The 26,975-nt window shown below is 36.8% G+C and overlaps 1 protein-coding gene across 5 annotated transcripts; it reads right to left on the reverse strand.

Moving 5' to 3' along the window:
* Nucleotides 1–1,677: 1,677 nt before the first annotated feature.
* On the reverse strand, nt 1,678–25,479 carry TUBGCP5 (tubulin gamma complex associated protein 5). 5 transcript variants are annotated; one of them, XM_015639714.3, is made up of 24 exons: nt 25,241–25,477; nt 22,666–22,719; nt 22,474–22,582; nt 20,394–20,490; nt 19,682–19,792; nt 19,071–19,150; nt 18,467–18,602; nt 16,970–17,087; nt 15,479–15,568; nt 14,673–14,766; nt 14,111–14,357; nt 13,786–13,988; nt 13,013–13,128; nt 11,429–11,697; nt 10,342–10,540; nt 8,760–8,948; nt 8,010–8,192; nt 7,670–7,754; nt 7,449–7,569; nt 6,607–6,785; nt 5,724–5,849; nt 5,026–5,114; nt 3,826–3,926; nt 1,678–2,726 (listed from the first exon to the last, which is right to left on the reverse strand). In XM_015639714.3, the coding sequence occupies exons 1-24, from the start codon at nt 25,390–25,392 to the stop codon at nt 2,680–2,682; spliced, it is 3,195 nt and encodes a 1,064-aa protein (XP_015495200.1). In that variant the 5' UTR covers nt 25,393–25,477; the 3' UTR covers nt 1,678–2,679. The 5 variants fall into 5 exon arrangements, 4 of the variants coding, with proteins under 4 accessions (XP_015495200.1, XP_015495207.1, XP_015495217.1 ...); XM_015639721.3 differs by lacking the exon at nt 25,241–25,477 and adding an exon at nt 25,050–25,165; XM_015639731.2 differs by lacking the exon at nt 19,682–19,792.
* Between the last annotated feature and the right edge of the window lie 1,496 nt (nt 25,480–26,975).

The raw sequence follows: 26,975 nt of genomic DNA on the forward strand, positions 1-26,975 counted from the left end.
CAAAAAATTTTATACTCCAGAAGCTTAGAAAGTTCTGTTTCTACATGCTTTGCTGGGTATTTAATGCTTTCCTTTAGCTAAACTTGACAATTCACAAAACAATAGACTATGGCAGAAATCCTTTAAATCTATACACACATAGAATAGATTACACCTTTCCTAAAATCTCCAAAATTGCTTACTTGAAATTCTGGAAGTGCAAGTAAAGCATATTCAAATGTTGTGTCTCCTCTAACAAAAAGCAAAAGTATCCAAAAGTTAAGATTCAAATCAATTCAGAAATAACTGACAAAAGCAGGAATTTGAAAACAAGGTCAAAATGTCCAGAAGAAGCAGATTCAGGACAGAATCCAAGTAACAACACTCCTCTGTAAAAAAACCAGAAAATGTTACAAGGAAATCTGAGTAAATATACAGCTAAAATACTGCATATCTCATGTAAAAAACTTTTTTCTCCTAAATATCCATCTTAACAACTGCCAGGGGACCAATGGAAAGGTTCTGGTGGCATCACAGGGCATGCACTCTAAAAGACAGCACGTGGGTTTTTTCCTGTGGCTCTGAAGAAAAAGGAATGCCATGAGACTGACTTATTGAAGGGAATTTGTCAGCCAAGTACTACTGACACACAGAAAGTTAAACACTGATAATGTCCATGACTAGAATCAGTAAATGTTTCCAGAGCCAGATTTTCCACTGTGCTTTTGTGATGAGAGATGAGCAAATCTTGGAAGCTGGCTGAATAAACAGCATGCAGGCATCACTTGTCTACAAAATGCAAAGAAGTCTCTCTGCAGAATGCAACATTAATCCCTAAGCAGGAAATTGGGTGAAACAGCAAAATCTCATAGGGTCTTTCACATAAAATAAGTAAAATTTGCAAACAAATTAACTAGGAATTACTGTTTCAACAACATGAAGGATTAAATGATTTTTTTTCTCCCATATCTAGCTAATATTATCCAAGGTAAGGCTATGAAAAGTAGGAATTTTACTAAAGGTAATCACTGCACAGGAAGCAGAAATAAAGCAAACATGTTAGATAGTTCAAAAGCACAGAGTACAGGACCTACTCAAAAAGTAATGAACCAGAGCACAGAAATGCTGAACTTCCAAGTACAAGTATGTCTTTTAAAACTCTTAGTATGCTACTCAATTTTTCTCTGAGTAAGAAAGGTACTAAACAGTGCACTGTCTCTGCTAGCAATAAATACATAATCTGGAATTTTAAATGAGAACTAGTCATGATAAACTAGAAGTACAAATTACTTTTGTTAATAGGCGTCCACCTACCACAAAAAACATCCACTTGGAAAAGTGTGTTATGTGGTAGCAAAGGACAATACAAACACAGTCTCTAAAGCAAAACCTCCACTCAAACAAAAAAGAACATGTTACGGGGCAGCAGAAACTTTCTCAGTGTTATACCTGAAAAAAAATAACCTTATTTTCCTTAAAACATTTCATAGTTATAACTTGGAAGAACCTTGAGACCTCCGGTTCAAACACAAACACAAATATTCACTTTCATATGAAGTAATTATTAGTTTACAGCTGAAAAAAATAGTTTAATAATGAGCCACTTAGTTTCAGTAGTAATATATTTCATTTACCTTAAAGAAACACCTCTCAAACTTTAGGTTACTGACTGAATTTCAGCAGAAACACACACAACAGTGAAATTCTAATTATCAAATCTTTTATTTATTTAAAAAAAATCATTAAATAAATAGCTATGATTGATTTTGTCTTTTTAATGCAGGTATATTCATGCCAGAATTCCAGAGAAACTTTAATGGAGAGCAGACAAGACAAGTCATCTTGCACAGAACAAGTTCTGCATTTACTTGGCTAGAAATGTACCCTTCTATATCACAATCGAATGTTGTAGAGGAGATTAGCTATTAGATGTAGAAGTTTGCTTGCAAAAGGCTTTAAAGAATGATAAAGGTCAAGTCATATCTGACCACCCTTGAAACACCTCAACAATCCAATCATTAAAACTAATACATTACACACTGTCATCTTAATCCTACTTAAACTGACCAGAGTTACCATTAAAATTTGTAAGCATTTGAACATTTAACATAAAAAATACTGGTGTTTTATGTTCTGGTATAATCCATTTTGATAAATTAATCTTGTATTTTTTACATCAGCTTCTTTTACAGTGTTCTTAAAGGTTTCTTAAGAACCACCAAGCAAAGAAGATGAATGCTTCTTAGCCTTTTTGCAAAAGAAAAAAAGGCCAAAAATTAAATCAACCAACCTTCTAAACACCGAGATTTGAGTCACACCACTGCACACTGCCCTGTGACCTATTCACAGCTGAAAAATTAGTTGAAAAAGTAAACCATCAATTACTCATAATTAAAGAAAGAAAAATTCTTTTTTCAGCATGAAACACATTTAATGTATTTTCAAGTAAGATTGTTTACATGGAATGAATTTTACACTATACATGTTTTTTGATGTTGAAGCATATACACACACTGCCACAACCAACACACTTACCTGTACATTATTTACATTTTAAAATATTTTACACAGCTCCAAAACACCGGCATCATTTAGCTATATACATTTTAACTGGAGTGCAAAATGCTTATGGTTCTTTAACACAGGAATTTCAACATAAATCCTGCTATCAGTTCTTCCTTAATTCAGTGGAAGTGGGTGTTAACTTTGTTCCATGCCAGCCATCAGTGACAAAGCTAAAGATTCCACTGTGAAACAAGCCATAAAAACGTGGTTAATATTTGCATTTGCAGCACTCTGCAAACATTTATTGCAATATTCAATTCTGTCCTTTAATAGGAAGATACCGGCTTACTTTTTAAATTGCAGTACTCTGGGACTTCAGACAGCAAGATACTTAGTAAGTCTCTGACAGCTTAGGTAATATTTCACCACAGGCATCATCAGCTACCCATTTGTTATTTCATGTGGTAACAACTGGTAAGAAATTAGCTACTTTGTTTGAAATACAGTTGTGCACCAAAAAAAAAGTTGGGGAGGTTTATATACAGCGAGCCATTCTCACAGATGGTTCTGCAGACAAGCTCTTGTTGATGTGAGTAGCAGTGATGGCAGCAGATATTGTCTGTCTTAGACACAGGTTATAGACTGGGAAAGACCTTTAAAATAGTCAAGTCCAAACCTTAACCTAAGACTGCTCAGTCCACCACGAAGTCATGTACCCTGGGCATATCTACAGATGGTGTAAAAACCTGTGAGAACATCCATTTGTGTCCCAGCTAACCCTGATGCCCCACAACCACACTGAGCAGTTGCCCCCCTAACTCAAACTGCCACTGATTAACAATTTAAGCTCGTACTAGGTCCTACGTAGAAGCACAGCTATGTCATCCTCTGCTGTTTCTACTGCCAAGGGAGTAACTCCCAACAGATGGGCACAGCCAAGAGCCCAGTGCAGTTGCAGCTGAGGCACCATAACACTAAAATCTTATCTGGTCAAGATATATCACAGCTGTCATTCCCAATACCATCAAAAAGAATGCTCTTCTATGCCCCCAGAACTTAGTTTCATTAATTTAGAAAACTGCTTGTCACTTGCTTGGCTACACACCTTCCCCTTATCAAGTAAACAGATGAACTGAAGATAGCTGTCACAGAGAAGCTTGGCACAAATACTCTAAAAAAAAAATGACTTCAACTTAACAAGAGGAAAGTCTTGGTGTATCTGTGCATATCTCACAAAATGAAATTATTTAAAATATGCCAACATTAGAATAGATTAAAACATCAACACATTCCAAGCAAACCTGGGTGAGTGCAGGTATGTGAAAAGCCTCATGTACTTACAATGGGGAAAAGAGCCTCGACAGACAGCTTTGTTGAGAACAGTCACAAGAAACATGTGGCAGTTTTTAAAATCAGATTCCATCTTCTCTATGGATTCCATCCTACAAAACAGTTTAACAGAGGAATGCTTAACAGACCAGCATTATATTATCTTCAAAATATGACAAAAATTTCACAGTAAATGACAAAAGTACTCTTTACATAGAATTCTGGCTTGAACTTATAATACTTCAGTTTTGCCTACACATGCTACTTCTGAAAAGCAAAGGCAATTTTGACAGGAGCACCTGTGTGCCATCAAAGGGGCATTAATAATATCCTCATCATTTTAGACATCTCTGCAGTGACTTAGAGGAGCTGTGTGATTCTAACTGGCACCTATCTTTCCTACATAGGTTTGGAAGTAAGAGAGCCTTTCCTGGTCCTTACTGCTTTAGAGAACCTTGGGAACCTATATGGTCAGTAAAACAACGACACCCACACTGCTTTACTGTCCGGCAATCTCTTGAATTCCAATTAGGACTCTGTCAGATAGCACTCACACGAGGGAGAAGACACAGTTCACAACAGTCACTCCTTTCCTTTTTCCCTTCCCAAGAAGATACAGATGACACCAGCTATGACTTTTTCCTGCCACATGCAAGAACATGCAACCACATGCCCTGAGTTTCAGTCTTCAACAACAGCATTCACTAATTATTTCTGACACTCTGAATGAGAAAAACACTCAAAAATAGCAACTTCCTAATGTCACAGGAGAACGGGATGGAAGTTTGAGGTAGCACCTGTGCCAAAATAAAATAGTACTGAAAATATGAAATAAGCCAGTCCACACCAGCTGGCTTCAGGACCATACATCAACTTCTGCGTGTCTGACAAAGCCTTGGAGACTTGCCCAGTATCATCCTTGAAGCAGCAGGTTGCACAAACAGAAGCATAAATGCAGAAAGGAGTGGCTGCAAAAAGGGATCTGGGGGTGTTGGTCAAGAAGAGTGAGCAAGGAGGACGCCCAGGCAGACAGGAGGGCAAACCCCCTCCTGGGGTGCATCAAACACAGCACAGCCAGATGGACAAAGGAGATGACTGTCCTGCTGTCTTCAGCGTTGGTGCAGCCTCACCTGGAGGTGCAGTTCTGGGCACAAAGTCATACTCAGAGTTGCAAAATTATGACCACGCAGAATTTTAGGTACGTGTACTTACTTCCAAGCCCCTAAACCAGCTTGCCAACGGTCTGCAAACATCAGTACTAAATTTAACACTTTCATTATAGCTTCCTTCACGAAGCTCACCTAAAATAATTAAAACACAAGGAGTAAGACAGAAATTCATTGTTAGGAATAATAATTTTCATTATTACACTGAAATAAGCAGTGGTTTTATTTTTCTTATTATAAACAAAGGTTTCATATGCCATTTAATCTGACCTGTAAAAACCATCTCCTAAGTACAATGTGATTCTTCCAAAGTGAAGATGTTTGTATTTATTCTCCAATTCATTTCCCAGCTGACTACTTGGATGTGGACTTTGGACAGACAGTATGTGGGATAAAAGGTTACAAAGCTATCCAGGTACCTCCATTTCCTGCCATACCACTATGCATCATCTTCCTAACAGTAAAAAGCCACAGTTAGTTCAGAACCTCCCATCTTCTAGAAACAAACAAGTCATTCAGTACCCAATATAAAGAATTTAATTTTATCCTCTTTCCTTGATAAAATTGAGCTGAGAACAGCAAGGGAAACTGGATCTCACACTGGAGTGTGAAAAGCTACCACTTCTTCAAGAGTACCCATATATTGTTTAGTACGTATGCTGCAAAACAGACAGCATGATTAGTACAAAATTATTTTCATGTCCTGGTAACTCAGTACATCAAATATACTAATTTTTTACTCACCTTTTCCCTCAGTAAGCAGCGATCATGAATTGTAGATAGATATCTGTAATGAATCTTTATCAATTGATCTAAATCTTTGGCTTCTTCTACCTGATGTTGAAACTCCAAGCCTGTACTGTGGAGAATCTTAAAAAGAAAACCAAAGCTATTAAATTCCATGCTGCACACAAGTGATTATGCCTCTCTTCAAATAGATTTTTTAAGAACCTGAAATTTCATGGTTCATTTGCTCTTCCCTCTCAAATTTTAGGATTAGCCTCCAAATTACCATCAATAGCAAAAAATTCAAGCTCTTCTCATAACTACACAGCAACATACCTCACATAAATAGATATACTGCCACTACACAAGGGCATGACTATCCCCAGCGAGGCTGAATGGGAATATACACTAATTTTATTAAAAGCAAAATAGGCAACAATAGAGCAGATATGTATCTAAAGACATTGCCTTTGTATTTGGAAAGTCATGTATACACTGTGTACTAGAGGTTTTTGAGAAACTCTTTATGCATTACTGTGCTTAAGTCATCTAGCACTGGGAGAAACAGAAAAAGAAGCAGTAATACACGAAGATCAATCATATGCATACAGAACTTCTAAAGCATTTTTAGAACAACTGATTTAAAATGGCCAAGTTGAAACTGAAACATGTAGAAATGACATTATATTTCCATTTTTCTTTTTGTTTTGGGTTTCTGTTTAGATTTTAAAGGAAAAATTATTACACAATAATAATTATATATATATATATAATATTAATATAAATATATATTATATAAAATATATATGAATAAAAATAATAATTAAAATAATAATTTTAAAGGTAAATTATTAGGATTTACAAGCTCCTAATATAAATTAAATTGCAATATAAGACAAACCCTAGTCATGATGTAGTTGTGCAGGCTGTTGACAAAATGCATAAGTTTCACTCTTAAGAGGAACATGCGATGTATTTGTTGTTTTATATTTTCTTTTTGTGGTCCAAATACAGGGAGTGTTCCTTGTTCTAATGAAGTTGCTTCCTTATTCTGTGAGTTTTCTGCAGCAGAGACTAGTTCTTAAAAAAATAAAAAAAGAGTGTTGTGCTTTTTGGGAAAAGACTTAACCAAAAAGTCATACCCATAAAGTTTAAACAGTAAAAAACCACATACTTTTAGGAAGATAATTACTTAGCTGATGTTCAAAATATAGATGAACCCATCAACTTCCTAATTTCTTTTTCTAAGGCATGAAGTCTATATCCACTTTACATGGGACAGGAAGAGTATAAACATTACTTGGTGAAGGAAATACTAAAAACTCTCCTTGTGTAATCCCCCAACAGTTTACTATTTCAATCACAAATAGAGTACTTTTTTCATCTTGTCTTCTTAACTTCTCTGCAAGGTATTACTCATAAAAAGATTATACATAAACATTAGGGTGTGGTAGACAGACTTTCTTTCAATAGAAAAGTCTGTAGAATGAAGTAACAAGTTTCCAGTATAACTAACTAGACTTGAATCAAAGAGAATGCATGAATGGAGCTGTCCCTGAGGCTGACAAGAAGCGAAAAACACACCCAGCTTAATATAGGTAATTTGCAACACTAGCAGAGATTATTATTTTATAGAATGAATCAAAATTCTAACTAGTTTATACTGCTTACTGTAGAAAGCAGAAGACTAATCATATCCTTAGACCACAAAACAGAGTATCTTACACTGAAGAAGTCTCTTACCATCAAATCGTAGAACATCTAGACTATACTTGGCCCACTTTATTTGCAGCAAGAGCAGAAAAACTTGATTGTAAATTTTTTGGCATTCTAAGCTTATAACTATATCCACAGGCCAAGGAACCTAGGAGGAGAAGATAATAAAGATCGAAAATATAAGTCACTTTAATACAACATTTTAAATCTGTTCTAGAATAAGAACTGCAGCCATTTTAATTTACTACCTTGTAACTCAATGTCAAACCATCTAAGGTGTGGACAGGGAGTTTCTTCTTTGCTGTATCAACACTTTCAAATGATATTGACAACCTATGCAAGGAAACAAGTGATGTAATTGGTGAGAATCTGTTTTAAATGAGCTGTTAGTTTCACTAATTTTTATTTCTCACTTCTAACCACTAACTGTCTGATTTAATCCAGAGGACATGGATAGGAAAGAGAAAACAGCTCAAAACTTCATTAAAACACATTATTTTAATTAGTGTGCTAAGTGTGTTATGTGTGCATTACATTAATACAGCTAAGTGTGAAAGAAACATAACTAAAGCATGTTATACGCTTTACCTTGCACTGTCCTCTGGATAGCGTTGTCCAACTGCTTCTTGCAAGTGAACATTTAAGAAAGCAACATTCTGCCAAGTTTCCTTTTCTCTAATTTTGTCAAAAATAGATGTATAGAAGTCATACATGGTATCTCCAGCTTCAAGTAAGAAAAAATTTCTCATTGCCTGCAAATATTCTACGAGCCTGAACAAGAGAAACACGTAACATTTCTTAAGTCTCATCATACAAGTGAATGCAAAACACAACTATATATAATACAGAAACAAAAATCTTAAAAATTCTACACAGCAAGAACTCAGTATTGGATGCAAACATTGCTGATTTCCAAGTCTACAAAGTCTACAGTGAATCCGTTGTTTAACCACGGCATTTTTCCCTGTAAGCTTTAACGGCTTCACTAACTCCACTGGAAGCTATCCTAGAGGCTAGGAAATTCTCAGGAATAGTATAGTGTGGAAATCCCATCCCTCTCCCTGAAATGAATTTCAAATGACAACACTACTAATAAATACTGTTTGAAATAATATCCCACCAAGCATCCACTGATGACAATTAACAGCTTTGCTGTTGATTCAAGCTAGACCAAGTTTTTACCCAAGAGTCTATCATGCCATATTCCCCTTTTCTTCTTAATGACTTTTATAGCCGTTTATCAAACTGGAGTAGAAACACAACATAGAATTGCTTCTTTTAGTGATGACATACCACTGGTAATAAAAAAAAAAGTTAAGGAAAAATAAATCTACTTACCTATAATCCTTCTTTAAAGTTTGCATCAAATTACCACAGCATTCCAAGTATTGCTTGTCTATGTGAGGATAAAGACAAGACCTCAGTGTCAGTTCAAAAGTCTGGCACGTCACAGATTCTGAGGATCTATCCACACAGACATCCCCACCAGTAAACTTCTCATGAAAGTCACTCTGTTCCAAATACAATCTTCAAAATAAAACAAGATACTTAGGGAAGAAGGCTCATTATTCACACACGGTACAAAACAATGTCATGCCTTCGAAGATTTTGATCAGATTTGGGTCATCTGCTCTGAAATATATGGTGCAGGGATAATAAAAGTTTACTTTAAGCAGAGCATGCATCCAGCCTATAAAATGATCCATCATACTGCTTGTGTATCACCAGACATGAGAGGATCACGGAGGACAGCATTCTACAATAACATAACTGCTTAAGGCATACTTTTGAAAAACATCAAGTTCAGATTTTATACAGCTTACTAAACAAACCCACTTTGATAGGAACTTTTAGAACTATATTGTGCATATACAGCATTCAAATGAGCTTCCCAGGAAAGAAAAATAAAATTAAAGAAGCAAAGTAAAAATTCAACCAACAACCACAAAACAAACACAAAAACCAAAAAAACCAAAACCATCCCAGACATGGAGAACTGGTTTGAGGCATCTTAATTATGGGGTCTCTACATATTATATGATGGAAGAGAGTATCTGTGGTCTGCATTTGGTAAGTTTAATTGTTTTTACACAAAAAATATCAAATTATTGTAATATTTTATAAAAAGCTAGTTGCCAGTTGTAACCATTCTAAGAGGAAGTCTGGCTCATAGCAGCTGTTGCCTGCATAGACTGAATGAGCTGGATATTGAATTAATGTAGCAATTCTGACAACTAGAAAAATCCCAAAAATAAGGGAAACAAAGTCCTATCTAAGATTTCTTTAAAATAAATTCTTCCTTTTTTAATGTCAGTTTTAAAACATGTATTTACACAATATTTAGTGAGAACATAAATAGCTATTTTCTTATTTGTAATCACCTAATAAGATTTTCAGAGTTTACCTTTCCTGCTGATTTCCAGGACATTTATACTCTCTACAGGACTTACCTCACTATGAAGAATGAAGATTTTTATGCAAGTAATTTGAGTTGTGGAAGGCTTTTACAGTTAAATGACTTAAGCACAGCAAGACCAAAGCTGCATTCTTCTAAGAATATACTTGGTGCAAATCAAGGACATTGTGTACAAAAACCAAGCAAATTCATTGAAAAGTTCAGATTTTAAAATGGCATTCACTATTAAACCACTTATTTGCTAAAAGCCTGTTATAATAAGGACTACTCCAATTTTCTATGCTACAAATGGCAAGTAGCACATTCTTCACTGATTTAGTTTTTCTTTAACCATGCACAAGCAGAGTGCCTATTTATCTTCTCTGACTGACTGTTAGTGTTTGTGTTTATTCTGAGCTTGCTTTTTTCCAGTAGCAGCAGCAACAATAATGAAAATGTGATCTACCAAATGTCACCAGGCTGAATATTGCTCTCAACAACACAGCAGGAAGATCATTCATTTACCTGGCAAAATTAATAGCCAGCAGCGGGTCATGGACATCATCCAGCTCCAAGTGTCTTTCTGCTATAGACTGCATCTTTATCAGGCTCTGCTTTGTGGCCTGCTGTTCTGTAATAATGTCTGGGACAGACTCCTCCCCGTGCCGCAGGCGAGACTGCACCGATTCCAAGAACAGTGTATATAAACTCTTCCGTTCAGCATCTGAATTAGGCAACACATTGGAGAAAATGTTGTCTGAACAGTCCAACATTCACAAGCTAACTTTTAAAATATTATATTTAGACCACTATTCAGAAAACAAAATACCTTCAAATACATATTCAAAATAATAAGACTAGGCCAATGCCTAACGTCAGGCATATTTTCAAAAGCACTGTATGCATATCCACAGAATGAATATCTGAAATATGAAATATTTTGGAGGTTGTTAAAGAACTTCCTACCTCAGGTACAAAGGTGATTAATTTTTAGCACCTGACAATCTTTCAGTATGTACTGAAGTGAGTCTCCAAAATAATTTAACTATCTCTACTTTCAAACATGAAGAAGCAGCAAGATGAAAATATTTTGTTTCCTTTAAAAAAAGGAAAATAAACCTCAACCCCAACATTAGTTACAATGTTGTATTATATTTTACAATCACTCAAGATGAATATCCTAGATAGCCAAACATCTTTGATCTACTTATGAGAAAGCTTGAAAAAAAAAATAAAAATTCCAAATGCTAGTTTAGATTACTCAACCACTGAGTAATGGAAAACAATTATTTATAAAAAAACATCAGTTGACTACTAGAACATACAAGCTGGTTTTGTCTCATAAAAAATATTGTTTTGTAAGCACATGAGAAGAAGTTTGAGAAAAATTTAGAGAAATAATAAGAACACGGAACTGCCAAATTTATTCACTTTGCTCTTTTCACTTGTTTGCTTTGGAAGAGTATTCTCCATCAGACCTGAAATTACCAACCACGATACCGGCATTCAACAGAGTGTTATATTATTCTAATGCCAGGGAAAGCCCATTATCAAAAATACACCCATACTGTTAGACAGCCTAAGGCATAATGGTGTACAAGTTACATCTCACCTCTTGATGCAGCCTGCTGTGGAGAACCATCTTTGCATTGAAGATTCTTCAACAGCTGCATGGATTTTCCAGCCATGATAATTTGCTTTAGCACAGGTTTCAGAAAAGAAACCATTGTGTGCTGTCTGCTTGAAGGAGCCTGATCACTGCCAGAACTGGCACTGGCATTATCACTCATCTTCTCTTCATTCTCTGTCTTTTCTGACACACTATATAATGTGTAGGTAGCATACCAAAAATCTCTGTGATTAACTGGAACATTTTTGTTTCTGTGAAGAAATAAAAAGCTCTTGAGTATTCTCCTTTCCAAAAGGAAACTTCATTACTAGAGGATATGTATCCTCTTTATTCTATGCTTTGCTTTTCTCTTAGAACAGTCATGAAGTATTTTCAAAACTGTATAAAATTAGCTCATCCTTATTTGCAAACTATCTCAAACTCTGGAAATGATAAACAATTAGCTCATGGGAGATTAAACGACTGTACAACCAAATAAGCCCCAAAAGCAAGTCAAACAGAGCAATTATAATTAAATTTATCCAGGACGTTAACTATTCACAGTGGCATGCATCCCTAGTGTCAAAATGATGAGTGATTGAATTGCAGACTTATTTCAAACCTCCAAGTCAAGTAACAACTACTAGGAAAGCTGAAAATTCTAGAGTAAGTGAAACTCAATTTGTAGTTTGCTTTGGATTTTTTTGTTGTTTACATAAGATACACAGTTTAGTCTTTGAAGTCAGATGGAAAAACCTAAATTACATCATTAAAATTAGATAATTAAAATGAAGCATAAATATAAGTTGAGATCAGCCCTGTTGGAAGAACTGAAAACACAATTATAGAACCACAAAAAGAGGATATAATAAGGATGCTAAGGATCTCTGCTACCAAGGAGTTATTACAATAGTACTGCTAGAGGTGTTGTCTTTCTTCATGCTCACTTCAACATATGTTAACAGACACAGGTTCAATTAAGTTTGGCAGATAGGGAAAAATGGATTTATAATAACAAGCCAGAACTTTAATTTCTATATTCACTTTCCACTCCAAGCTGTCAAAAAAAAGGGACCAACAAAATGTAGCATAGTAATGGAACAAAAATTAACAGCTCAAGTAATGTTTAAGGTATGCACATGTAATTCAAGACACCTATTAATTTTACTACAAGTCAGAAGCAATGAGTATTTTAATTCCAAATAGCATTTGATTCATAACAAGATTAGTAGAGGAATTTAAAAGTAAATTTTGTAATTTTTGCAAGTGTCTTGGGTTTGAGAAATGGTTACCTGCTATTAAAAAAACTCAGTACACTCAGTGTCAGGCTGCTCATTATTTACTAGAAATAGAATAGATGGGAAAAACCCAAAATAATCGCTTTCTACTCTACAACAATACATGGTAGAGATCCCTATCTATATAATTTCCCTAATGGAAAGTTTGAGACAAGTTATAGAAATATGATTATGAATTTATTTCTTAAGCAAAATAACAAATGTGAAAACCTACTTTTAGCGTCACCCTTTACTCTAGGTTCTACAACAGGTTTACTTTACTTGTGTGTCTAGTATCAAGCATCCCTACCTCTGAATAATAAATTCTTTTGCAGGATCAAACAAATTACCATGGACTATCCATTCATCCACTGTCTGTAAGTATGGCCTCACAGTTTCAACCCAGAGAGAGAACAAAAGGGATACCTGAATTTAAAGGAAAAAATAAAACTGGCTGAATGTTTTTATACTAAGAATTGAAAGCAATATGGTGAAGTCTAATCTCTAAATTGTGCAATCACAGTTTGTTATATATATATAACTACACTTAAGCATTTTAAAGATAAAATATTAAACTAAAAACTACAGCTTTTTTTTAATGGAAGCCTGTACTGTTCATGGCCCCTCTTGTCACTCCTGTCATCACAGATCCAAACAACACTTTCTCACTCTAACATCCCTGAAACAGTAACAGATAGTCATAAAACACTTTGTGGTTTCATAACATTGAAATCAGGAAAACAAAAGGATATAATGACATGAACTATATTTTCAATAGTATAATCAAGTTCCTGTAAAAATCCAAACCCCCACATTTCAGCATTAACTCAATTATGCAGTTGTAGAAATAGGAAGGAAAGCAATTCCAAAGTTCCCTCTTTCAAAACAGCTTCCTGGCCTCTGATTTTCCACAGTCCTTCCCCTCAGTCCTCAAAAATTACTGCTCTTGATCCTGTCATAAATCCATTTTCGTCCAGGTTAAGTGAACTCACGTCAAAAAACAATGATGCTTTAGTTACTAATTCTAGTAATTTAGTTAGTTCTAGTGTGTTGTTCTGTTAAGGAAGGAATTATTTCCCCTACCGTTTGCTCAGATGCCTCTCCAACACTGTCATATTCAAGAATAGCTTTGTAGAGGGTATTAAGCAGATGAGATGCTCGTACAACATTTCTAGTGTCAGGTGGCACTTCTGCTACTCCTGTGCTGAACACCTTGTGAAGTACCTTCAGTTGTGCTAGTCTGGGAGACAGCTTATCTATTACTATTGAAAGTGTGACTGTTTTATCTGAAAATTAAAAAAAAAACAAACAAACAAGATGCATAACATAACGTCCAACAGAAAAGCAAATTTTGTCAGTGTTAATTACTTGTGTGTCCCCCTCATGTAAAACATCCCTTGCACTGTACCTTTGTTGATTATGCATTTTTCAATTTCAGTAAGTTCCTCTTTAAAACTAATGAAATATTTGTATAAAGCCCACATAAAAGCTTGGTAGGTTCTGAATGGGGCTTCTGTAGTCTTCTTTGGAGTGGAAACTGTTCCATGCATTATGCTTTCTGGGTTGTGTCCCATCACTTCATCAATAAACTTCTGTAGTCTAAACACAACTTGACCATATGCTGCTATCTGCTCCAATACAGATCTCAGGCAATTCTAAAATAAAAACAAAAAAAACCTTTCTCGAATTATCTAACAAAAACTGTATTTCATAAAGCCTAAAGTGGCATTACAATATTATTTTTATTAATTAAAATATTATAGAATTCTGCACTTGCTATTGCTTCATCATATTCTCAGATACAGGAACAGCCCATTCAGTTTTATTAAGTCAGATGCTGTTTTAGACAAAACACAAATGTAGAAATATGTAGAAAAATGGCAGAAATTTCCACAAGCAGTTTAATTTCCTATTCCCACAAATTATATCTTTCTAATGACATATTCCTCTGAGATTCAGAAACAACTTACATGGGTTAAATGAGTTACAATAATATCATTCCGCACAGTCACTTTTCCATCATTCAGCTGAAATATAAAAAGCTTTTTCACTCCTGAAAGTAGCCTTGAAAAAAAACAAAAAGAGTAGTAATTTTCCCCCTTAATGGACTTATAATTATATATAATTAATAAAAAACTAGCTCTCCCTTGCCTTAAAGTTTATTTTCTTTGAGTAACAGGAGACCACAAATCAAGTACGATGCTATTGGTACTGTAAGTTGTTGCCAGAACAAGAACTATTAAACACTGGCATGAAGTAAATATTTCCTAAAGTTTCTTTCCAGTTGAGATAATTTCCAAGCTATAAGATGACTCAGTCTTCTTTCCAAAACTGAGCATTGTTTTATAAATCCATAGGGACAAGATAAGAACAAACTGGTTCTTTTTAACAATTAGACTTGAATAATCAATGCTAAAAAAAAACCCAGTAAGCTACTTTCTTCTTTGTGAATCACAGAATGGAAAGGACCCTTAAGATCATCTAGTTACAGCCCTCAGGCCATGAAGTGACACCCCCTCTCACCAGACAAGGTTGCTCAGAGCTCCACCCAACCTGCCAGGGATGGGGCATCATAGGCATCCACTTCTCTGGGCAACCTGTTCCAGTGCCTCAAATGTGAATGGCTAACACACATGCAGCACCTTTACTGTCAGAAACAGTATAAATTAAAAGCTTAGTAAGAATTCCTTCTTTGGAGATCTTCAAAGAGAGACCTCTCATTTCCTTGAGAGAAATACTGAATGTTAAAATGCAAGCTTTGTGATGTTGCACTTACCAAAGAGTTTCTCGTATAACCTGTGTTTCTGTGACCAGTGTCCTCTCTTCTGGCACGTACAAAGGATCACTGGCATACAAATGGTGGTCCCTTAGAGAAAAGGAAATTAGAACAATATAATGGCTGAAATAACAGCTGAATCACCTGAAAGTAAGAATGAAGCAATAATCTTTAGGCTCAGTTTTGTTCTGCTCACATCTGAGCAGATTCAATCCTCACAGGGACATTTAAAGTATATAAAACAAAAAAAAGCACAGTTTATTTTCATATTGTTAAGCAAGATACTATGGAAAACACTCGAATATCATCTCACCTTACATAGCAAGACAAGAAATTAAGTAGCAAATGCCTGAAGTACTGAATTTCCACTATTTTGGGGGGGGTGAGGGGGAGGGAGGTTGTAGGTTTGGGGTTGTTTTTTTTTAAAATTATTCAGTTATTTCTATTCAGTTATTTCTCATTCAGTGCTGTGAAAACTTATCATTACTTTCTAGAAAAAATACCAAGCTAAAAAGTAAAATACCAATTTCTCTAAGCCATATAAGAAAATTCTCCCTTTAGCTCAAAAGCTTACTTAAGAAGTGGAAACTTTCATATCCATCTACGAATTTTCTCTAGAGATCCTGTCTTACGCAATTCTTTGTAAACCTTCCTCAGTACCTTTTCATATTTTAGCAAAGCGTAGAATGATTATGTACATTTTTATATTTTTACTCATTAATATCAGTGGCAAAAGTTATGCAATCACACTCAATAACAACAAGTCCAAATTAAGTAATACCACCTATATATCACATCTAACAACACTGCAGAAGAAGCAGTATTGTTTTATTCATGTTACCCATTTTCTAATATTGATTGTAAATTGTAGTTTTTAACTGGCTAGAAAACCACCTTATACTAAAATAACTCCTTGATTAAAAAACTCATTAAGAAAACCAAGGGCAAATCTAATGAACTTCATAGCTAATACATCAAAATTTGGGACAGGAAAGAATTAGACTCCCTTTTATTTTTAATTCTCATTTTCTTTTCAAGGCCATGGTAAATTATGGCAATGTACTGTTTTAAGTTTATTCCCCACACAAAAATTTACGTTTAACTTTCTAAGGGAAGCACCAAAAACATTTCAAAAATTTAAACATTTGGGGGCTCCTCACTTCCAGGACCACTTATAACTCACCTATATTAGGTCCTCAAAGACCTTATAAGGGTCAAGCTAAACAAAATTCAATAGTCAGATACACATTTTTGAAAAATTAAACCCTTCTCTCTGACATGAGAAACTTAATAAAAATTAAATAAAAGGGTAAGAATCTATAATAGAAAAGGCAGTTCATTTGTTCATCTTATTAATTTGTACCCCTTTAATTCTGTTCTTAAGTGAATTGTAATTACTATAGTATCTTTATGCTTCCAACAGTAAAGAGGCTTAAAAAGGTCAGTATTTAGCATTGTATGCCAGGAAGGAATATTTTACTGTTTTCTTACCAGACTGCAGCCAGGTTGGAATGCAAGTGCAAACTATGTGAAAAGCGAGGAGCCCTTCCTGTCCAGTACTGAGGAACCACGTGCTGCTCCAGCCAGCTGCGGGCATCAGGCTCACCGACTGTGAAAACATGAGACAGGCAGCAAGGCGTTTTTATTTATGCAGGAAATGCTTATAAAACACAGGAAGAAGTTATTAATAAGCCTATTCACTCAGCTGCAGAATCACAAATCTTTTCAAATGAATTACCATTTGCACTTTACTGCATTGGGAATTTAATACCACTGTGCACAAATTAATTTATACAGAAATGTAATTCTGCGCATTTCCCAAATGCTGCAAAAGTCCTAAAAAATAAGCTCTGCTCAGTGCTGCTGAGGCCTCATCTGGGTACTGTGAGCTGCTTTGGGTGCCACAATATAAGAAGGAGCTATTAGAGAGAGTCCAAAGGAAGGCTACAAAGACAGTGAAAGCCCTAGAGGGGAAGCCATGTGAGGAGCAGCTGTGGTCAGTTGGTCTGTTCAGCCTGGAGGAGACTGAGGGGAGACCTCACCATGGTCCACAGCTTCCTCATGAGGAGAAACACAGGAACAGACTCTCTGGTGACTCCCTCCTCTCTGTTGAGCAGTGATAGGGCCTGAGGCGATGGCCTGAAGCTGTCAGGGGATGTTTAGGCTGGCTATCAGAAAAAGGTTTTCCACCCTGTGGGTGGTTGGGCAATGGAACATCCCCAGGGCAGTGGTCACAGCACCAGCCTGACAGAGCTCAAGGGTTTGGACAACACTCTTAGGCACAAGGTGTGACTCTTGGAGATGATCCTGTGCAGGGTCAGGAGCTGGACTTGAATGATACTTGAGGGCCCCTTCCAGCTCAGGATATATGATTCTAGAAGCTTGAAGATATACATGGTTCCTGATTCTTTCTCAAAAAATGTGTTTCTGTCTTGGGCAATTCTCAAACGCTATATACAAAAACAGGCTGACTTAAAAAATAAACTGCCAAGTGTCATCAGCTTTATCACAACATTCTTTTTTTATCAGCCATTTAGTACATTACCTAAAACAGCTTTTTCTAAAATGTGATTGTCAACAGAACTTTATCTAATCCCAGTTAGATAGCTACTGCTTATATAATATATATTAAGCAGCTGTCATTTATACCACAATATTTTGTGAAAAAAATACACAGCTACATTTAATACTCCGAAGCTATTCAAGAGAAAGCCACTAGTATTTTAACTAAATAAAACCTTTTTTTCCCCAGAAACATTTCATACCCACAACTGAGCCAACTATTTCTGTTGGAAAATAAATTTTGCTTCACATTCTGATATATTGTTTCTTTACTGGAAAAAAATAAATCAGTAAAGAACAGTAACATGCACCTTATATTACAATTCTAGATCTGTAACACAATACCTCACTAAAGAATAATAAAAAAACTACATTATCTTGCTAAATTTTAGTAGACATATCAGAATAATTACAGCTTATTCTAACCTTTCCAGGAAGCATTAGGTACTGTCTTCTTATTTGGATCTTGGTCTTCCAAAGGTGTCCTGTCTACTTGAATACCCGAGTCCTCCCTGCTCAAGGGCTGAGTGTCCTCTTCCTCTTCACTTTCTCCAGACCAATCCTGTGAAGAGCAATAAACCCCAAGACACTTCAGTACAACATAGCAGACATTTCTATATTCAGCTCCTATTCAAGCCAACATTAACTATTCTTTTTTACACTATGAAGCAAATTCAGGACAATAGGACTAACATAACTGTCTAACAGAGAATTATTTAAGTTATATAAACATTAATAATGTTTAAAGCAAATCAGAGTTCTAGAAAAGTTCACATAACTGCAGTAGGTTCTGCAAGAGTCGGCAGAAGCAGGCAGTTTAATTGCAGGACTAAGTCAAAACATTGTAAAAAACAGAAGTTATTCTGTTATTCTGCTTGAGTCTGTGTTATTTCGTGGTATTGAGCAGAGTACTGGGGAATCCTGCAAGAATCAACATGCAGAGCACACAAACTAGGACAACTCAATCAGGTCTTTAACACAGTTCAAACCAGTTTATACAGTTGGAGTTTTACCTTAAGAAATTACTTACTGGTGTATCTATGCCTGGGCCAAAGTAAATTTCTTCTCCTTCCATCAAATACTTTCCCCAATCAAATTCTTCTTCCTTTTCTAAGAGAAACATAAATATAAAAATAGTAAGTATCACATAACTGACTTTCTTTTCCTCTAAAACACTTCCAAAGTTAAAACTATCTTGATACTCTATAGCTAAAACAAAAGACATTCCCTTCCACTTAAGGTTACACCACCGTTCCATTAACAAGGTTCAATATGACATAAATTGTGATGTATCAACCATGTATATCCCTTATTAATTCTCAACTTTATTGCTTATACACTCAAAATACGCAACACAACGTGCCATCAGCACATTTAACATTTATATTATGTTATGCTACCCTACACTTCAGTCCTGGAAAAACATGCAAGAATGCAACACACCACTTATTGTGACTAGTAAGTCCCATTTAGCTCAATAATTTAAATATGCACAAGGATCCCAGACTGTAAACAACGTAAACCAGGAACTGTCTAACAGTCCAAAAAAGATACCACATATCCATGATGTGATGTGCGATACTTTCAAAGTAACAACCACACTTACAACATATGATATCTTAAACATGAAGCTTACTCAACTGTAATTAGTGTTGTTTGAGATAACTTCTTCATATTCACATTCCTGGAATGGGCTGAAAGTGCATTCAAAACACCGCCGAGGGAATGTGCAGAGATCATTCAAAAAGGAATCTTAAGATGCAAGATTTTCTTTAGGTTAGTCTGAAATATTCTTCTTTCAGTCTATGATACAACACTGTAAACAAATGGGGGATGGTATCCACTCAAATTTAAGCACAAGCCTCATTTTCAGGCACTGAGTGAAAAAGTCCTACTTTAGAAAGCAGGCAGCTGGGATCTCCCTCTGGAAACCTTCAAATGTATCTCCCTTTCCTTGATTATTTACATCACCATCAGGAATTTACATCACCAAAACTTTTTCCAGAGATCTAATATTGAGATGCAAGACAGAGACTCAGGACAGAAGTCCACTGTCTGTCTTTGAGCATGTAAGCACTGCTGAACAGATGGAGAACGTTTATTTGTGATTGTGGTCCAAGTCAAAGAGAGTTCCCAATGTACATCAGTGGCTGGAAAACTAAAATAAGTGATGCAACATAAAAAGGGGTAGAAAAGACTTGCAAGGTATTTTAAATGTACAAATTATAAAGACAATCAGTAAAGCAATGTGAAATGAAGGAGATAATAAAATGGAAAAGAAAAATTTCCTTCTTATCAGACTGCATAGCAGTTTGTATCTTTCATTAGCCATATAAACATCTCATAAACTTACCCACTTCTTTGACTCTTGGTTTTTCCACATAGGTGGTGTTGGACGGCGAATCAGACAAACACAACAGAAGAGACAGTATGGAATAGTGTGTATCCGTCTTTAAAACACATTAGAAAAAAAGCAAGTCTGTAAGTGGTCTAAAAGATTTTGCTTAGTAACAAAGCCTATTATCTGCAGAAACGCTCCCCATTAGTTCCCATTCCCCAGTCCTGAATTACAAAAAGAACATCTGCAATATGACATTGAATTGTTCATTTTCTTCTGCCTACTAATTAGCCAAACAGTATACAAGTCCTTCAAAAGCAGCCACAGCATATGCTGCCTCTTACTGAGCTGATAATCAGAGAATATGGAAAAGATGCAAGTAAGAAGTCACCACAGGACAAGGGATAATGGACAGCCACAAAAATGTTGATGAACTGGAAGGACACAGGTATGGGCTGGCAGGAAACCAAGCCTTAGCTTCCCTTTTCACATGGCAAATTATTTCAAACAGAGGCTAAAATTACATTAGCTAAAATCACTACATTCTAATATCATGTTTATATTACCTTCTCAGATCTGAAAAGCTACACAGATCACTAAGGATGAATCTAAAACTCCAATATTACAGTTGTGAAACAGAAGGCCTTCAATCAGGTTAATATACTGTGCCAAAACTGGGATGGTCCAGAAATTTGTATTATTGTCTATTCCCTAAAATGTGTTTACCAGTATAAAACCATTTCTTACTATAAAAAGATTTTCCTTTGGCCTCATTGTAACTTTACAAAGATCTTCAGTCAACCATTTCACATCTAGACATGTGGAGATTCCGCTGTCTAAATCCTTATACACTTTCACACACTCATTAACACACAAAGCTGTTTTGGAATGAGTTCCACTTGCATTTTAGAAAAAATAATTCAAATTTCTGACAAAGCAGCATATACAAGGATTATAACATGTTCCTACTGAACATTACTGATTTTGTCAAAGAAAACCAGCAGGTCATTGACAGAACCACACGTGTGAGCTGGTGCTCCACTTACCAGCCATAGAAACCAGTAAATATCTAATCTTTCCAGTTATGTGTCACTGCTAAAAACTAAATGCCATTTAACTTCCCTAATATGAGATTCATTTACCTCCAGCCATACCCCAGTTGCATTTTTAAAAAGAAAAGGAAATTAAAAAAAATCTTAGGAAACTTGCAAAATTCAATTATTAAGTACTTTCTTGGGTGTTTGGTTTGGTTGGTTTTAATTTCACTCAAATCTCAGAAGAAGCACTATTAAAGGTACATTTTCAAAAATCCAGAGACTGCTATTCAGTACAGTAATTGAATATGTGTAAGCTATTAAGGGCCCCTGGATTTTCCCCACAAATTAAGAGGAACCTAGAACACACAAAGAAAGATTAATGTCAGTTTGATGAGAAGTAAAATCAGACTGCAACTCAGAAGACACAATTCTATTAAAGAGCATCTTTACATGGAGCACCACCTCTTAAATCAGCTTAGATCTCCCAACAGCAGGAATTTTCTAAGATCCAATTCATTATTACACTGCCACACTGGAAAGAAACTGAGTGAGACAACTTTGCCATCTTCATCCACTCCATATCCTAAACTGACTTGATACAAAATGTATCAATGGCAAAACACACACACAGTCTCAATATGGAAGCTACAGAACAGGAGCATTCCAACTGGAAACTCTAAAACCAGAACACCCAGATGGATTACTTAAGGTAAAAGAATTGGCAAAGAATAAGAAATGCTCAGGTCATTGTTGTTTTAGAACAGACAAGAATCTAGATTCACCTAGACTCCAGCTACAGCATTTGTACAATGCTTACCCTAAAACACTTGCTCTGTGTGAGTGTGCAATGAGATTCACAGTCATGAAACCCCATGTCCTGAAACCCTGAGAAGACAATATATGCATTTTCATTTCTGGAAATCCATGACCTGAACAGCAACTCCAAAGTCTGCTACTAAGTCACCTGAAATTTCCAACACATTACAACTGAAGTTCCCATTGTCAGTGTAAATGCAAGAGGGATGGAGAAAACAACAAGGAATTTGCAACGTACGTACCTTTGTTTCTTCAGTACTTGGGAGTGGCAAGTTCAGAAATTTTTCTGTTAGTCTTTTCCAGCTTGCAGCTTTTCCGAGGTCAGAATGAATTACCAATTTTTCATGTATTCTAATAACATAAATAGTATCAAGAAGGTTTTTAAAAATATATATATAACCAATGCATTATTAATACATAGACATAAAACTTACCCTTCTATTGTTCTCTCTACTTTATGACTGTTCACATCAAGAAAACGGTGAAATCTGTGGAAGAAATCTGCATTAGAATATGTTTAAAAGGAAGCTGAAGTAAAAAAAAAAAATAAAACTGCATTACATATATGAAGACATTACTAGTTTAATAATGCACACTTAGCAACAGCATTAAGCATCAACAAAATTCAATGTTGGCGTATCTTAGCTCAAGAAGGATTAAATATAATTGGCCTGAAAGACTGAAAAAATTGAATGCAGGTTACATCTAAACAGCACTCTAAGCTGAATGGAAAATTACTACTGTACCAGCAAACTAAGAAATTAAAGTATGCTGTCTGCTAAGTCAAGTAGAGCAAGGAGATCAAGAACTGTGTTGTCAAAGGCATCGGTGTCAAATGCACAAAATTATCTGGGACCTGCATCCCAGGCCAAAAAAAAACCACCCACATGGCAAGGCCTCTAAACTCAAAAGAAGCTCATTTTTATAAATGATAAGGGAGAGTGTCAAAGAGAAAAGAGAGCTTGATCAAAAATAAAGACAGATATATCAACAAAGGTATATATATGTATAGGGACAAAACAAGAACTCATGAAAGGTAAAATGGACTTTGGAGACTAAATTAGGCTATGAATAGGTTCTTCAGATACGAAGATTAAAAAAACAGGGAATAAGATGTGACAACACTGAGTACAAGGTCAAGATACTCTGTATGTCCTCAGAACCAAATCAATGTTTCCAGCAACAGGTAATAGAAAATGGTAAAATTCTCATGGCCACAGACATAAATGAAAACTGCTGAATCCCAGTCATGAGCAACAGTTAAACTAAATAGACTGAAATTCAAAAGACAGTATGAAATCACCTCAATGCCAAAGTAATGAACTAGAAAGTGAAATTGTAAGGCAGTTAGTAAGGATTTTAATAATAGCACTGCAGGATGAAGATAGGCCCATGTTAAAGACTTTGTAACTACATACACATTAGTCTGATTTCAACAGTGTATAAGGATTTGGAATAAGAGCACAATAAAATATAGCACTGATTAAATAGGTGGCATTTAAGTTTAAGAAAATATCTAATTTATTACAGCACATTAGCTTACATAGGAAATCATTAATTCAAAATGCTGGTAAATAAAAGAACTGGAAGAGTTAGAATATCACACTGAAAAGACAATAAAAAAATCAAACCAAAAATCTGTCCTGAAAAGTAAAATTAAGCTGCAGGGAAGTTATCAGTGAAAATCCTTTAGTCTGTTACTCAAATCTTTAATTAATGACTAGCAGACATACAAAAAAAAAGTATCTTTTTTTTTTTTAGGCAAGTTGGGAATATCATGAATAAAAGAGGACTAGAGAGCTGCATGTAAATAAACAGGTGGATCCAAGAACTACAGCACACAAACATCGTCAAATCTAACAATACAAATCACAAGTACCCAAGTATCACAAACTTGAAACTAAAGAGAGTTTCTGCTACAACCTAAGGTCTCACTGTTTGCAAATGTAATACTAGATAATTTCAGGCTGATGTTCCATGCACATTCCTTTGTGACTGTTCACATCAAGAAAACGGTGAAATCTGTGTAAGAAATCTGGCATGAGTCTGGCATGAAAAAAAAAACTTCTTCCCAACCCTCCCTATCAAAAATTTCACTCTGCATCACCCCCTCTGCTTTCTAAAGGCACATTAAAAACCCAAATAAAACACCAAGAATTCCCCAATCTAAAAGAGCACACAGCTACACAAGCACCTTGGTGACCAAAACTGAGGGTGAGATTTGCATATTTTATTTGAACCTATTAGCAATTAGGATTCACAGATGCAATGCAGTTATGCTACTGCTCCTCCAAAAATGCATTCTATCAGCATGAAAAATGTAAAGTAGCATTGATTTTATATGGATCAGCTACTAGCTGATTCCAAAAAGGCAGCAGCTAGTGATAGTACCGGTAACTGGAAATACATCATGCAAGAGTTTCACAGCTTTCACAGAATATTCTCAGTTGGAAGGAACCCACAACGATCATCGAGTACAACTCAAGCTGGCAAAATAGACTGGAACAATAACCGTGATAACTGGAAACGGAAAGTTTCACACTCAAGTGTGGAAATTGAGTAAGGGCATTTTAGGTGGCAATATAAAGGGCTACTACGTATTTAGAAATTAATAAAGACCTCGTTTCTGACAAGCCCAAATAACACCAAACACGTTCTCTTCCTGCAGACTGATAACCTTGCAGACAAGCAGCACAGCATCCTTAGCCAGGTTTATCTCAATTTGGCAGAGCCTTCCTCACTTGCTCTTTACACACAACCATAATGCATCTACCTCCAACAAAGTTCTGGGCGGCTAAATGAACACGCTGAAAGGCACCTTTTAACATAGCAGAAAATCCCTAAAAGACCAAGATTCAAACGTGACGGAGTAGCGGTCATTGATGCGTGGCAGAGACTCGTACAAGGCCCTCGGCGCTTCCCCAGACACGGCGCACGGTGGGCACGGCGGGCCGCGGCTCCGTCCCACACCCCCGCCGCAGGCACCGGGACCCTCCATCTCCCGCTGACCTGAAGTTGGACCAGGCGAAATTGAGCGCCGCCTGGAAGCGGTCTCCGCCCAGCTCCTCCTCCGGCAGGCCGGTCACGCAGCGCACCAGGGCGCGGACGGCGCGGTCCTGCTCCTGCTCGAAGCGGCCGCGGGGGCCGGGCGGCGCCGCCATGGCCCGGTGTCGAGGCAGGGGGACACAGGGGGACAGGGGGGGACACAGGGGCGGCACCGCCGGCGCCACACGGAGCCGCCACCGCCTCCCGCCTCCCACCCCTCCTCTCGCGAGGCTTCCCCGCGCTGCGCATGCGCCTGGCGGCCGCGCTGTGAGCGGCAAGGGGGCGGGCGCTCGGCCCCTCACGGGGCGGGGGGGTCGGGGCTGTGAGGGACCCGGCGGGAATGAGTGTGGGGGTCCCGGCAGGAAGGGGAGAGAGGGAGCCGGCAGGATTCTTCTTCGTCGGGAGAAGCACCGCCGATCCAGCCCCATTGCTTCAGCATCCCCCTTTCACGGAAATTACACTTGTCTTCAAAACATCCCAATAATCACCCGGGATCAGTAACTGTGAATTAGATTGATTACAGGATCACTTAGGTTGGAAGAGCCTTCTGAGACCACCGGGTCCAAGCTATGACCCAGCACCACCATGTCCCTAGACCACGGCACTCAGTGCCAACTCCAGCCGTTCCTTACGACTCCAGGACGGTGACTGCACCACCTCCCTGGGCTGCCCATTTCAATACCTAATCACCCTTTCTGTGAAGAAATTCCTCCTGTTGTCCAGCCTAAACTTCCCCTGGTGCAGATTAAGACTACACTGTTTCTAGAATGATTACTCATCCGAATAAGAACCCGTGTGTTCCCCCCTGACTGAATCTCTGATTTTGCACAGCTGGAGAAACCACTGCTGATGGATGTTCTGTCCACAGATCCTGAGCAGGGACATCAGGAGTGCAGTGGGAAACCAGTTTGTTCCAGTTCCATGTCAAACTTTTGCTGATCAGTTTAAAATGCTTTTGTCTGTTCATGTGGTTTTATAGGACTGCAAGGACAACAGCCTAGCTATGAAACACTTTCTGGAAAGAAACTAGCCAAATCGGTGGGGTGGTATTATTGTTCAATTCCTGTAGCAATCCCTGCATTCCTGAAGTTGTTCTATCCTTCTATCCTGTTGAGCTTTGTCCCTCTTGATCTAATCAACAATTACTGGTTTGTAATCCACCTCACCAAATTTTTTTATTCCTCTTCTCCATTAGGAAATATACTGGCACAATGAAAGGAATAGCCAGTAGTGGATCAGGAGGAGAGGTAGGAAGAAGGCCTCAGAAATACCCTAATAAAGTTAAAATATATTTCATGTACCAACATAATGTGAAGAATTATTTAAAAATATAGTGGCTAAGATAAAATAACTGAAATTCTTATAAGTTAGGACATATTAAGAAACACTAGTATGATTTTATCTAGGTAGGCTACATCCTACCTTAGGGTTGAGCATGTGAGCACATGAGATTTCGGAACTGCAAGGAAGTGGTATCCTGCACATAGAATGCTCAGCATGAGCATGAGCTCAGAGGATCTCTGCTCCAGGGCCTTTCTTATAAAGCCTTAACTTAATGAACATTCAGAGGAAAAGTCTCTAAAATTTTACTGGTGTTCCTCAATCTCTTCTTGGCATTGCCTGTGTTTTCCACATGAGATTAGCAGCAGTCTTTTCTTTTTCCTCCTTAGTTGATGTAGCCAAACATCAGCCATAATTT

This window comes from Parus major, chromosome 1 (genome assembly GCF_001522545.3).
Source record: "Parus major isolate Abel chromosome 1, Parus_major1.1, whole genome shotgun sequence".
NCBI classification, from domain to species: Eukaryota; Metazoa; Chordata; class Aves; order Passeriformes; family Paridae; genus Parus; species Parus major.